Source organism: Chiloscyllium punctatum, chromosome 19 (genome assembly GCF_047496795.1).
Source record: "Chiloscyllium punctatum isolate Juve2018m chromosome 19, sChiPun1.3, whole genome shotgun sequence".
Classification (NCBI taxonomy): domain Eukaryota; kingdom Metazoa; phylum Chordata; class Chondrichthyes; order Orectolobiformes; family Hemiscylliidae; genus Chiloscyllium; species Chiloscyllium punctatum.
The window spans coordinates 85,260,663-85,275,382 of NC_092757.1; the positions used below are offsets into that span (position 1 = coordinate 85,260,663).

The 14,720-nt window shown below is 46.2% G+C and overlaps 1 protein-coding gene across 24 annotated transcripts in view; it reads left to right on the forward strand.

Moving 5' to 3' along the window:
* LOC140491556 (RNA-binding protein Musashi homolog 2) overlaps positions 1-14,720 on the forward strand; it is a 573,466-nt gene that overhangs the window by 534,617 nt on the left and 24,129 nt on the right. For 6 of the 24 annotated variants that reach the window (XM_072589920.1, XM_072589915.1, XM_072589919.1 and 3 more), the window contains one exon: positions 13,009-13,217. In XM_072589920.1, the coding sequence (XP_072446021.1) occupies positions 13,009-13,217 (209 nt within the window). Of the gene's footprint in view, positions 1-10,458; positions 10,531-13,008; positions 13,218-14,720 lie in introns of all 24 variants that reach the window. The other 18 variants (XM_072589910.1, XM_072589909.1, XM_072589912.1 and 15 more) reach the window with 6 other exon arrangements.

Below are 14,720 nucleotides of genomic sequence, written 5' to 3' on the forward strand. Positions count from 1 at the left end.
ACTCCACAACCACCTGATGAAGGAGCAGCGCTCCGAAAGCTAGTGCTTCCAATTAAACCTGTTGGACTATAACCTGGTGTTGTGTGATTTTTAACTTTGTTCACCCCAGTCCAACACCAGCATCTCCAAATAATAAGACATAGGAGCAGAGATTAGGCCATTCAGTCCATTAAAGTCTGCTCTGCCATTCAATCATGGCTGATAAGTTTCTCTGGCTGAAAATGTGTTGCTGGAAAAGCACAGCAGGTCAGGCAGCATCCAAGGAGCAGGAGAATCGACGTTTTGGGCATGAGCCCTTCTTCCGGAAAGTTTCTCTGATAAGTTTCTCTACCCCATTCTCCTGCTTTCTCCCTGTAACCCTTGATCCCCTTGATACTCAAGAACCTATCTATTTCAGTCTTAAATATCCTCAATGATGTGGCCCCACAGCCTTCTGTGGCAGTGAATTCCATCGATTCACCACTCTCTGGCTGAAAACGTTTCTCCTTATCTCCATTCTACAGGTCTTCCTTTCACTCTAAGACTGTGCCCTCAGGTCCTAGTCTCTCCTACCATCTTCCCAACACCTACTCTGTCCAGGCCATTCAGTGTTCTGTAAGTTTCATTTAGATCCCCCCTCATCCTTCTAAACTCCATCAAGGGTGGCACGGTGGCACAGTGGTTAGCACTGCTGCCTCACAGCGCCAGAGACCCGGGTTCAATTCCTGCCTCAGGCGACTGACTGTGTGGAGTTTGCACATTCTCCCCGTGTCTGCGTGGGTTTCCTCCGGGTGCTCCGGTTTCCTCCCACAGTCCAAAGATGTGCAGGTCAGGTGAATTGGCCATGCTAAACTGCCCATAGTGTTAGGTAAGGGGTAAATGTAGGGGTATGGGTGGGTTGCGCTTCGGCGGGGCGGTGTGGACTTGTTGGGCCGAAAGGCCTGTTTCCACACTGTAAGTAATCTAATCTAATCTAAGTATAAACCCAGAGTCCTCAAACGTTCCTCATATGTTAAGCTTTTCATTCCTGGGACCATTCTCGTGAACCTCCTCTGGACCCGCTCCAGGGCCAGTACATTCTTCCTGAGATATAGGGCCCAAAACTGCACATAATACTCCAAATGTGGTCTGCCCAGAGCCCGATAATGCCTCAGATTTGGCGTTTCTGCAGTATTTTCACTGAATTCCTTGTTTCCTTAAGTGGGCTATGTCTTTCCAATCCAGTCTGTTTTCTGTCTGACACAAACTGATGGTCCCAGAGAGTGACAGCTGTCTCTGTCCAAATGAATTCCAGCCTTTGATCTCATCTGTCTGGAATTTCCATTGATGTTTTCCCAATCCCCTGCTGTAATGCCAACCAGAAACCCTCGGAAGACACAGGTAGTTCTGCCCAATGTCTGTGGAAGTGACAGTCAAATGTTGAGAGGGAATGTTCTTGAGAATGCTGGAAGATCACAATGATCATACCCACAGCCAGAGAGAGGCTCAGCAAGCTGAAGCAATGAGTTGGATTTATTTACAAAATTCGAGAGGAGTTGTAACACACAGAGAATTGGTCCATGGGGATTTAGAATGGCCAGTTCATTAGAACTCTCACCAGCCCTCCCCTCAACAACACACCGTGGAACCAAAGCCACCTCTTGCAGTAATACGGAGCTGACAGGTCCCTGTGTCGGGAGCTTTGGTTGAACTGCCTTTTGAATCCTGCAGGAACAAAAGAGTCATTAATTCCTGGTTTCTTTGAGGAAGTTATGGAGGTATCAGCTAGGAATGATGGAAAAACCATATCAGAATTTTGGACTGGCCCTGATGTATGTGAGGCAGGTTTAACACACACCCAGCCAAGAATGCCTTGTGAACTTCACCACATTGCAACCAGATGAACACAGTGAACATCTGTGGCCAATTTAGTGAGTTATACACTCATCCTTGATATTGACACCTTAACCCTTTGTGCGAATTCTCAAAAACAAAGCCCTTTCACAGGTAAATTAATATGTAGCCACTTTTGTTTGAAAGGATAGGGTTGTGTTGTATTATTGCTACCTTTAAAAATTAAGATAACAAATTTGGTGAATTGATATTGAACTTAGCGAAACAGAATGTTGGTGTTCATGTTCCACACTGGCTCCCTTGCACCTGACTTCAACTAATCCCACTGGCATATCCTTCTGTTCCTTTCTCCCTTGTGTACTTAGAGTCATAGAGAGTTACAGCATGGAAACAGGCCCTTCAGCCCAACTTGTCCCTGACACCCAGTTTTCACAAATTAAACTAGCTCCATTTGGTCCACATCCCTCCATATGTATCCCATCCATGTACCTGTCCAAATGTTTCGTAAATAATGAAATTGTACTCACCTCCACCAATACCTCTGGCAGCCTGTTCCAGACACTCACCACCCTCTGTGTAAAAGTAATTATCCCTCTGGACCCTTTAGTATTTCTCCCCTCTCACTTTAAACCTATGCCCCCTAGTTTTAGACTCCCCTATCCTGGGAAAAAGCTGTTGGCTCTCTGCCTTATCCATGCCTCTCATAATTTTCTCGACCCCTGTAAAGTCACCCTTCAGTCTCCTACGCCTCAGGGAGAAAAATCCCAGCCTATCCAACCTCTCCTGATAACTCAAACCTTCCAGTCCAGGTAGCATCCCAGTAAATCTCTTTCTGGTTTCATTATATCCTTTCTCTAGTAGGGAGACCGGAACTGCACACAGTACTCCAAATGTGGCCTCACCAACATCCTGTACCTCCTCAGCTTACATAACTAGCCCTTAAATGGATGGATGCTGCTGTCCGTAATCAATTCATGTAGCATCAAGTTTCACATTGTCATCACTCATCGGGTAAAAACGTTCCTCCTCCCTTCCTAAATGGATTTATTGTGCGCTACCTTATACCTAAAGGTGTTCACATGGATTACACTGTGATGCACATCTCAAGAGTAACGTGTGCACTTTGTTGAAGGATTTAATCTGCCTATTTTATATGTGTGCTCTATCCTCAAGGTATCGAGTTTTAATCCATTATTATTTTCTTTACCTGTCCCTGAGATGAAGGTGTCACTGACAAAACCAGCATTGATTGCCTATCTGTAATTGCCCTGGAGAAGGTGGGACTGAGCTTCTCCACGTCCTGCAGTCCACGTGGTCCATAACGCTGGTTGGGAGGGAGTTCCACAGTTTTGACCCAGTAACACTGAAGGAGTGGTGATAAATTTTCAAGCCAGGACGATGAATGGCTTGGAGAGGGACTTGCAGAGTTCCCATGTATTTGCTGCCCGCGACATCTACGTGGAAGAGGTCACGGGTTTGAGAGCTCCTGTCGAATGAGGCTTGATTAGTTGCCGCAGTGCATCTTGAAGGTGGTCCACACTGCTGCTAATATGCCCCAATGGTGTAGGCATTGGATGCTTAAGGTGCTGGATAGGGCACCAATCAAATGGTCTGTTTTATTTCTGGACAGCGTCAAGCTTTAAAGTTCTGCTGGGGTCTCCACTTTGTCGGCAAATAGGGAGTGTTCCATCACACTCCTGACTTGTGCCTTGTAGATGGTGGGCAGGCTTTGGGGAGTTACTCTCTGCTATATGCCCAGCTTCTGCCCTGTTGAGGTTAATGCTCATCATTCTCCTCTCTGTAGAGCTGGTTGAGATGATGCAAGCCAATTATTGTCCCACCCAGAGACATTTTTCAGCAGCCTTTTCAATGTAGCTGCACAGGAGAACTTCCCCACCCCCTACTGCCAATACCACCACCTTCTGCAAGTGTGGCTGCAGTATTCACTTTTGCCTTCAAATGGGTTGACCCAGTGCTAACCATCAGAACCAGCCACCTCAATGCCTAGACAATGCTTTATTCAACCTTGCACCTTTGTCATTCCAGTGTTTAATGTACCTTTGATATTCCTGTAAAAGAAAATGTGATGACAATGTTCAATAATAATGACAATGTTCAATCTCCCTGACTTCACACTAAAGTTTCCTGGAGGAACCTATATTCAATGTATCTAGTAAAGGCTAGTGACTTCTCAAAGATCCAGCAGGCCCCCAAGGTCATTTTGCTTCCATGGTTACCTCAGAAGAATCCCAAATTCTTTCTTCCTTCCTTGCGTTTTCTGCACCATTCATTATGATGTTGGTGAGTCCTTGCTGAGGTGAGGTCCCACATGTGTCGCGATCATCACTGCGCGACTCAGTCTAATAAGTTGACGCTTTAGTCAAAAGAAGTTGAATGAAGAGCAGGGGTTAGTGGGCAGATAGATGCCCAACATATTCACACAACGCAATTTACACCAGATGAGAAACCAAAAATGGCGGAGGGTGGAATGAGTTTCATTTATTTTGACACAATAATAATATGCTATCTCCAGGAAAGTATAAGTGATGGCACCCCAACAGGGTGCCACTGGCGGTAGAGTCACAGTGTTTGGCATTAAGAGTAGGTTAGCAGCTAGAATTTCTGCCTGTTTAATGAATTCTATCTACCTATTAATATCACAAAAGCATTTAAGAGTTGACTTTAATTATATGCATCTATGATAACTGCTGTGCCTGTGCTTTTGTGATTTAATCAGGCACCTCTGAATGCCTAATGAGTCTGTGTGGGCATGTTTCCCTACTGTTTGGAGGTTTAACAAGGTGGTGATGCTGTGGCTGTGATACCTGCACTGCAATTTATGTTAATAGCCTTTAAAAGTGTGTGTGAAATTCAGAGTGGAAGCACAGGAATCCATTTACATATTGTACCAATTAATAATGGCACGAGGGGTAAGGGAATTTCTGTTAGTTGGTAATTGTCCAGGAACACACATAAAAGATGGTGAAAACCTTTGATTCCACCTTGTGCCGGTAGATTTCCCTCTACGCCCAGCGTCTTCTTGGGATGGTGCTGCTGTAGACATGGGGGAGAAGGTGGTGCAAATGGGCAGGAGCCAATGCTAGCTGCTAAAGCTGCAGAGATTTCCATGCTCACAATGAGGCCATTTGGCCCCTCGTGCCTGTGCCACCCCTTTGGATGAGCCAAACTTAGCCACTCAGCAACCCCACCACCACCCCCCCACCCCACCGCAACAATCCCTGCACATTAGACCCCTTCAGTTATAAGTCCAAGTGCCTCTTGAAAGCTTTAAGCCATATGCTTTGCAGGTTGTAGAGACAGCCCGTGGAGCTCTTGCTTTTAACCTGGCCTCTGCACAGAAAGGTTTGGAGCAGTTCTTTCCTTGTTAATCTTCTGTGCAGCTAGAGTGTGGTGAAGCAGTATCGAGTGCTCCTCCTTGCAAGCCTCATCTCCCCAGCTCTCGAACTTGCACCAGATTCGTCACTGTGCAGAATTAGATGCCCGCAGCTCCAATAACCTGGGACGGAAAATAGTCACCCTCCAGCCCCAACCCAAATCCCTTCACATGTCCCAACACATTTCCCAGCAAGTGGGGGAGCGAGGGTGTGACATGTGAATAGTATCTGTTTCAACACAATGGGCATAGATAGGATGGATAGCCAAGGTCCTTTCCCCAGGGTAGGGGATTCCAAAACTAGAGGGTATAGGTTTAAGGTGAGAGGGAAAAGATTTAAAAGAGACAACTTTATCACACAGAGGGTGGTCTGTATATGGAATGAGCTGCCAGAGGAAGTGATGGTGGCTGGTACAGTTACAACATTTAAAAGGCGTTTGGACGGGTACATGAAAGATTTAAGAGGGATCTGGGCAGGTAAATGGGATTGAATCAGTTTAGAAAACTTGGTCAGCTTGGACGAGTTGAACCGAAGAGCCTGTTTCTATGCTTTGTGACTCTATTTACCATTAGTATGACTACCTTCTACTGGCAAGTGTAGCGTGATGGCTAATGGAAGCTTAGACTAGGAGTTGGCACATTTCCACTTGTGAGGAGAGTTCAAAGCTTGGCATCCGTAACCCAGTCATGAACAAATTCACTAAGGAATTCAGGAGAAGCACCTTTGATTGTGAGAATAGGGAACTCCACAAGGAGATGAACAGCATGGAAGTCAGATCGAGACAAAGAAGCATCATTAGAAGAAGGTGCCAATGATGGGAGATGGGATAGAGACACTTAGAACATAGAACATAGAACAATACAGCGCAGTACAGGCCCTTCGGCCCTCGATGTTGCGCCGATCAAAGCCCACCTAACCTACACTAACCCACTATCCTCCATATACCTATCCAATGCCCGCTTAAATACCCATAAAGAGGGAGAGTCCACTACTGCTACTGGCAGGGCATTCCATGATCTTACGACTCGCTGAGTGAAGAACCTACCCCTAACATCAGTCCTATATCTACCCCCCCTTAATTTAAAGCTATGCCCCCTTGTAATAGCTGACTCCATACGCGGAAAAAGGTTCTCACTGTCAACCCTATCTAACCCCCTAATCATCTTGTACACCTCTATCAAATCACCCCTAAACCTTCTTTTCTCCAAAGAAAACAACCCCAAGTGCCTCAGCCTTTCCTCATAGGATCTTCCTACCATACCAGGCAACATCCTGGTAAACCTCCTCTGCACCCGTTCCAGTGCCTCCACATCCTTCCTATAGTATGGCGACCAAAACTGCACACAATATTCCAGAAGCGGCCGCACCAGAGTCTTATACAACTGCAGCATGACCTCAGGACTCCGGAACTCAATTCCTCTACCAATAAAAGCCAGTACGCCATATGCCTTCTTCACTGCACTATTTACCTGGGTGGCAACTTTCAGAGATCTGTGTACATGGACACCAAGATCCCTCTGCTCTTCCACACTACCAAGTAGTCTACCATTAGCCCAGTAATCCATCTTTTTATTACTCTTACCAAAGTGAATCACTTCACACTTAGCTACATTGAACTCCATTTGCCACCTTTCTGCCCAGCTCTGCAGCTTCTCTATATCCCGCTGTAACCTGCCATATCCTTCCTCACTGTCTACAACTCCTCCGACTTTCGTATCATCCGCAAACTTGCTCACCCAACCTTCTAACCCTTCCTCCAGGTCATTTATAAAAATGACAAACAGCAATGGTCCCAAAACAGATCCTTGCGGAACACCACTAGTGACGGCACTCCAAGATGAATCTTTGCCATCAACTACTACCCTCTGTCTTCTTCCAGAGAGCCAATTCCTAATCCAAACCTCCAACTCACCCTCAATGCCATATCTCTGTATTTTCTGCAGTAGCCTACCATGGGGGACCTTATCAAACGCCTTACTAAAATCCATATATACTACATCTACCGCTTTCCCCTCATCTACCTCCTTCGTCACCTTCTCAAAGAATTCAATAAGGTTTGTGAGGCACGACCTGCCCTTCACAAAACCATGCTGACTATCCTTGATCACATCATTCTTATCCAGATGTGCATAAATCCTATCCCTTATAATTCTCTCTAAGACTTTGCCCACAACAGAAGTGAGACTCACTGGCCTATAGTTACTAGGATTATCCCTACTCCCCTTCTTGAACAAGGGAACCACGTTTGCTAGCCTCCAGTCCTCTGGCACTACTCCTGTAGACAAAGAGGTCACAAAAATCAAGGCCAATGGCTCTGCAATCTCCTCCCTTGCTTCCCAGAGAATCCTAGGATAAATGCAATCAGGCCCAGGGGACTTATCTATTTTCACCCTTGCCAGAATTTCCAACACCTCTTCTCTACATATCTCAAAGCCATCCATTCTACTTATTCGTGCCTCAGTATTCATATCGACAACAATGTCCTGTTCCTGAGTGAATACTGACGAAAAGTATTCATTCAGCGCCTCCCCAATCTCTTCAGCCTCCACACGCAACTTCCCATTACTATCCTTGATTGGACCTATTCCTTCCCTAGTCATTCTTTTATTCCTAACATACCTATAGAAAGCCTTAGGGTTTTCCCTAATCCTACCAACTAAGGACCTTTCATGTCCCCTCCTTGCTGCTCTTAGCTCTCTCTTCAGGTCCTTCCGGGCTACCTTATAACTCTCAATCGCCCCTATTGAACCTTCACGCCTCATCTTTACAAAGGCCGCCCTCTTCCATTTAACAAGGGATTCCAACTCCTTATTAAACCACGGCTCCTTCACACGACCCTTTCCTCCCTGCCTGATAGGTACGTACTTATCAAGGACACTCAATAGTTGCTCCTTGAACAAGTTCCACATATCAATTACGCTCTTGCCTTGGAATCTACTTTTCCAATCCACACATCCTAAGTCATGCCTCAACGCATCATAATTTCCCTGCCCCCAGCTATAACTCTTGCCCTGTAGTACACACTTATCCCTCTCCATCACGAGAGTAAAAATCACCGAATTGTGGTCACTGTCCCCAAAGTGCTCACCTACCTCTAGTTCTAATACCTGGCCTGGTTCGTTACCCAGAACCAAATCCAGTATGGCCTCACCTCTTGTTGGCTTATCTACATATTGTGTCAGGAAACTCTCCTGCACACATTGCACAAACTTGTGTAAGTGTAGACTAGTTGAGCTGAATGGTCTGTTTCTGTTCTTTTTTATTTACTCCTGGGGCATGTGCATCACTGGCTGGGCCACCATTTATTGCCCATCTCTAGTTGACCGCAAGAAGGTGGTGGTGAGCTGCCTTCTTGAACTGCAGTATTAGAGCCATAGAGGTGTATAGTACAGAAACAGCCCCTTTGGTCCAACTTGTCCATGCCGACCAAATATCCCAACCTAACCTAATCCCATTTGCCAGCATTTAGCCCATATCACTCCAAACCCTTCCTATTCATGTACCCATCCAGGTGCCTTTAAATGCTGTAATTATATCAGCCTCCACTACTTCCCTTGTCAGTCCATGTGCTGTAGGGACACTCAACAGTGCTTTTTGGAGGGAAGTTCTGGGATTTGGGAACAGTGACACTAAAGGAACAAATATATTCTTACAGGTGGTTCCCACCTATCTGCTGTATTGTCCTTTGACATGGTTCTGGTCTAAACCCTATGTGAATTGAAACCGATGATGTTGAGCGCAAATCTCACTGTGCTAAGTTGTGAAATTCCTCACAACTCATTGTGATCATAGATGACCCTGTCAGCTTACAAACCCAAACACTCTAGCTCTCTGCCACGACACACCCAAATGATACATTCAACACTATCCTCAATCACTGAACTGACCAACAGCACCCACTGCCTTCCATCAGTTTTGGTAAGAGATAGTGCCCAGATCCTGTGATCAGGTAGCACAATTGCTGTGATCCAGGGCTACAAGGAATGGGGTTGGACATTTGATTGATACCAGTGTTGTTTCTGTCAGACACTCATGTAATTTTGGTAAGGATTTCAAAGGGGGTATCTTTTTGAACTGTCCCTCTTCTTAAGTAAGGAATGAGACTCCCATTGGCATGCACTGCAGTGACACTGCTCGCAGCACTCTGGTGTGAGAAGGCATAACGGTCTCACAGTATTGTTAATACTCTTCCCCTGTAACGCCACCTCTAGGCCTTCTTTCTGCTCCAAGAAGGTTTCTGACCTCCCCAGGGTTCAGCTGAAGTAGCTCTGTCCTTGAGGGCCCATACCTGGTGGAGGGATTCTGGGCGATGTAACATGTGGCAGTGGGTTAATTCTGTTTGGGTTTGGGTTTGGGCTTATGGTGGACAGGTAGTTGGGACCAGGAATCGCAACGTGACAGAGTGGGAACAACATGAGTAGGCTGGCCATGTTTCAGAGGATCTTAAGAGGTTTTCTTATGTCCCTATCAAAAACCACCTTTAATTTATATTATTAGCAGTTTGGTGACATTTTTAAATAGGGGCTTGCAGCCTAGGAAGTTAGTTATGGGGGTGCAGAGGGGTAGGCAGGATGAGGAGACAGAGGAGGTCCAAGTTGCCGGGGTTCCTCAGAAAAGTGTAACCTTCCCTCTGTCCAGAATCAGAGGTCGGTTACAGAGCTTCACGATCTAGTCGGGTTAGCTGAAGGATAACAGGACGGCACAGTGGCTAGCACTGCTGCCTCACAGCGCCAGTGACCCGGGTTCGATTCCAGCCTCGGGTGACTGTCTGTGTGGAGTCTGTACGGTCCCCCCCCGCCCGTGTCTGCGTGGGCTTGCTCCAGGTGCTCCGGTTTCCTCCCGCAGTCCAACTATGTGCAATTTAGGGTGGATTGGCCCATGGAGTCCAGGGTTGTGCTGGCTGGGTGGGTTAGCCATGGGAAATGCAGGCTGATAGGGTAGGGGGCTGGGTTGGGAGGGTGCTCTTCAGAGAGAATCGGTATGGACCTAATGGGCCAAATGGCCAGTTTCCACACTGTAGGGATTCTCTGATAATTGGTGGAGAGTTCAATGAGATGATGTGGACCCATTAAACTCAAACTGTGCACACGTTGTGATTGATATTATTGGATGAGGAGGGGTGGGGGAGTTGTGGGTTGGGTGTGGTACTGGGTACAGTCAAACCTGTCCCAATGGTCACCTAGATTGAAGTCACCTGTCTTAAGCAGCCAGTTCTTCTGAGAACCAACAAATTTCTAATTTAATTAAATAGGGTCTGCACCTGGATTAAACAGCCACCTGCTAACGTGGCCACAACCACTGGTAAAAATGACAGGTAAGCAATGTAAGTAAATTGGAACCTGCATCTTAGAAACTAGTTTGTCACCTGACACACAGTCAGGATCTCTGTCCTTGTGGGGAAGAGGGTGGGGAGGGTGGGGAGGTCGGGGAGGGGGGTGGGGAATGGCACTGTGCACAAAGATCTGATCTCCTTGATTATTCTTCCCCCCCCCCCACTTCCTTTCCCCATCTTCCACTCCCCCCCCCATCACTCTAATTCAGGGCTCCCCAGCCCCCTTGCGGACTTGGTTCAGGCTGGAGGGTGACTGTCTAATGCAGGTTTTGCTGTAAGTGGAATTTGGAATGTCCTTCAGCGGTAATCGTAACTTCCAGCTTTACTTTGAAGCAAGTGGCCCGGGTTGAGTGGACAACATCCCCCCACCTCCCTGAGTCTAATAGTTCAACCATTACTTGGTAAAAACTCCCCCTCCACATCCCTTGGCATTGAAGTTGGTAGCTGGCATTCTGAAGGGTCAGATGCTCCATTGGATTGGATGCTTGCTTTCACCCTCCTTTGCTGCTATGATGTCATCAACACCACGTGCAACACCCGTTTTTGTAAAAGTCCACCTGTCCTTGAAGTGGGTTGAGATGTGATCTAGCCAGGTTGTAGTGAGGAGCTAACCTCACAGTGGGAAGAGACTTGTAAGAGTTAACAGTCAGCCTTGGAAGGTGGACGTCTTGAGATACTGCCGTGGAAAAATTAATATACAGGTATCTCAAATTGACCTGTTATGGCACATCTGCAGAGCAGGCGGGAATTGAATTTAGACCTTCTGGTCCAGAGGGAGGGACACTTGGACTGCGCCACAGAAGCCGCTCAAAATTACCCTCTCCCTTCACAGGAAAACGCTGATGTTGCGATCAGAGTTGTGACAAAAAAGCCAGGGCGTCAGTTGTCACTCATAGTGCTCGCTTCATCCCAGGCACCCCATCTTGGCGTGACCCTTTTGCTTTGATTTGCTTTCTCCCCCTTTGCCCCCATCACCACCTCCAGAGGAAAAGGTCAACTTTGTTGCATTGCGGTTTTTATAGCAAGAGAATTATCTTTTTGTGTAAGCGGTCACCATGAATTGAAGCCCCAACTCTGAACAGATACTTCTGGTTTTCCCAAGCTGAGACAGGCCACCTTAAAATCTGAGAAGCAATGCTTTAACTGACAGCGGAAATTTGGAATCATGAGGGAGGTGGCTTCCAAATGCACATACTGCCTTCCCATGGGGTCTTCCAGTGAGGAGATGCGGTCCCTCATGTTAACCACAGACCATGTGACAATATCAACCAGAGTGGTTCACTTTGAGAAGAAAGACTATAAACAGGAACTCAGTGCTCAAAGGCTGCGTTCAAAGAAAAGGCCATGTACCTCACCATGATTCCAAATTTCCACTTGTCTAGGGATGTGGTAGCTGTACCTGTCCCATCAATCGCCACACAAACACCATCCAAAACTGAGTCCACCACGATGGAAATTCTGAAGCCTTTTGAACATCGCCAAGTGCTGTTTTACCATCGACAGGGTGGAGGGGAATGGGGGAGTTGCTGAGAGGTGGGAGGGGATGAAATTAGTCTCTAGCAATTGCAAACTGTACCCAGTTTTACTGCCACATCTGATCTTTACTGTCAACTTGAGCATGGAAGGGGAGCGATAGGGTGGTGCCTGCAGACTTATAAACTGGCCTGACAATTTGCTATTAGTTTATACTCATTTATATATTTTAAATCTACTCGTTCAGATGTACCTTTGGAGCAGGTGGGACTTGAACCCAGATCCTCTAGCTCAGAGCTACAGACACTACCACTGCACCACCAGAGACCTTTGACTAATTGTATACTTTCTCCAAAGACCAGTTTCACTCCCAGTGTTCTTGATAGTACTTTGGGATAATCATTTCTTCCCCTTTTCGTTGCCGAGCCCCCATGGTGACAATTTGTTTTTCCTGTGGGTGTTTCTCTCCTCATTTTATTTTTGCACTTGATCCAAGCCCTCCTACAAAATGACCAGTTTCCTCACGAGGCCCTAGACTTTCCTAGAACTGTCGGCTCTTTGTGTCTAGACTCTGGATATCGTTCACTGTAGCTGCCATTTTATTAACATGCTGTGTGGTAGAATTCTAGCTCCTTTGTAGTCTGCATGGGTTGTGAATGCTGTCCCGACACGGCCTGATCTAGAGATTGTTATTTCTGCATGAGCATCAGATCTGATGTGACGGAAGGTGTCTCAACATGTGCCTCTTGGTCTTCTCTGTGTTGGATGACTGTGTTACTTGGGGATGGTTGATGGAAGTGGTTCGGGGTGCCTCTGAGCTTCCTAGCTGTAGTAATGAGCTGACTATCTATCTCTCGTAAGTACTGCTGTTGTCTTATCGCATGGCCTTGGATTGAGTGTTAGAAAAATGAGGCCTTAGGCTGTCGTAGTGTTTGGCTTTGATTTTGTGCATGCCCTGCTCGTGCCTTATACCCAGCTCTATTCTCTACACACCAGTCCTGAATAGCTACAGTGCTCAACCGAATTATGGCGCCCCCGCTTCCCCAGCAGGCACCAACCCACCCCGACCCGGTGGATTCCCTGGAGCCAACAGTCCAGGCCCGGTCGCTGATATCTATGGTACGGCCAGCCAAGACTCTGGTGTCGGTAACTACATGAGCGCCACCAGTCCCCAGCCTGGCTCTGGCTTTGGACACAGCATTGGGGTAAGTGAGCTTTTGATTCACCCCTCTCCTCTCTGTTCTCCACCATCCACCTCACCCCTCCACTGCTTTCCCTTCTCTCTCTTTCTCTCTCTTGTCTCTTTACTTAGCACTTGTTTTCCACCCCTTGCCTAACACAAGCATTTGGTCTGAAACTAAAACCATAAAGAGCTGAGAGACAATCCAACCCTAACCTCTGACCAAGGCTTCTCCCTTCAATGGGTAACCCCACAGGCCAGCGGTCATCTACAAGTGTCGTAAACTTACTCAATATTTGAGACATTAGGCCCCAGGCTCTTCTGAGAGGGTCAACAAGGATGTTTTAAAGTATTTGGTTAAATTGGGTGACAATCTAATCCAAGAACGATTACATCGAGGAGCTTAAAGCTCCAAGATTTCTGAATGACAGAATCACAAGTGCAGCCTTTAATTTCTCTGAAATGCTGCTTACGTTTGCAGCACACCCTGAAGTGAGATGATCCTTGCGCGAACGATTCTCCCCTCAACCCACCCCTCTTTGCGACTCAGTTATCCATCTCCATCAGAGCACAGAGGTGGCCAATCTCCACCTCACTGACGCCCAGGTCAGAGGTTGGGTTGGCTTTCATCTGGAGTGTGTTATCTGTGTCTCCTGAGCAAATGGACATTGTCACATTCTCATTCTTTTTATTTTGTCTGGTGTAAAGAGGCGAACTTTATTGGAAATTGTTCATTTGAAAGGGGTGGGGGTGGAAAATGGGGCTATTTTGAACAGAAAAGTATAAGTGATGTATGTGTGTGGATTTTAAAAGTTCCATTACGTACATTTTGTCCTTTAGCTGTTAAGCCATGTAACAGTAATAATTTTCATATCCATGGCACAGGCGTCCTGTACAGGTATATAAGAAAAAGTCCACGAAGTACAGTTAGGGCACATCATCCTATTGTGGGTGAATCACAATGTCACACTCCAGAAGGTTCAGTAACTCTAATAATTAATACTGAATGTTTGCTGTTTAACTTGCAGTTTTTTTTTAATTAAATGCATGGTTAGCAACATTTGCTTAAAGAAAAGTGAAACAAAAATATTTCTGTCTGAAAACCGCTGCCCGAGTCCCAGCCATGAAACGCAAAATGAGATTTGGAATATTCAGTGGGGTAGTGGGTGCCCTGCTTATTCCATTGCACAGGATCTACAGATACTGCAATATTACATGCAAGAGAGAGGGAGGGAGCATGAAAGACATTGTTGTCACCAGGATCCTGGATATTATACATTACATCCAATAGAACTAGAGATATATTAAATGTTACACACAAAAAGACCAGGAAAATCTTCAATGTTGCAACAAGTTATTCATTACTATAGGACAGTGACATCAAACATATCAAGAAAACCAGGAAGAGTTTACTAGACAATAAATCTGGGCTATCAGACATGTTATCTACACCACGATCATTCTAATTAACTGCTTCGGGGTTGTATGAATGGGTATTTATATGCTTTAGCTTAGTGTTACTGTGGTT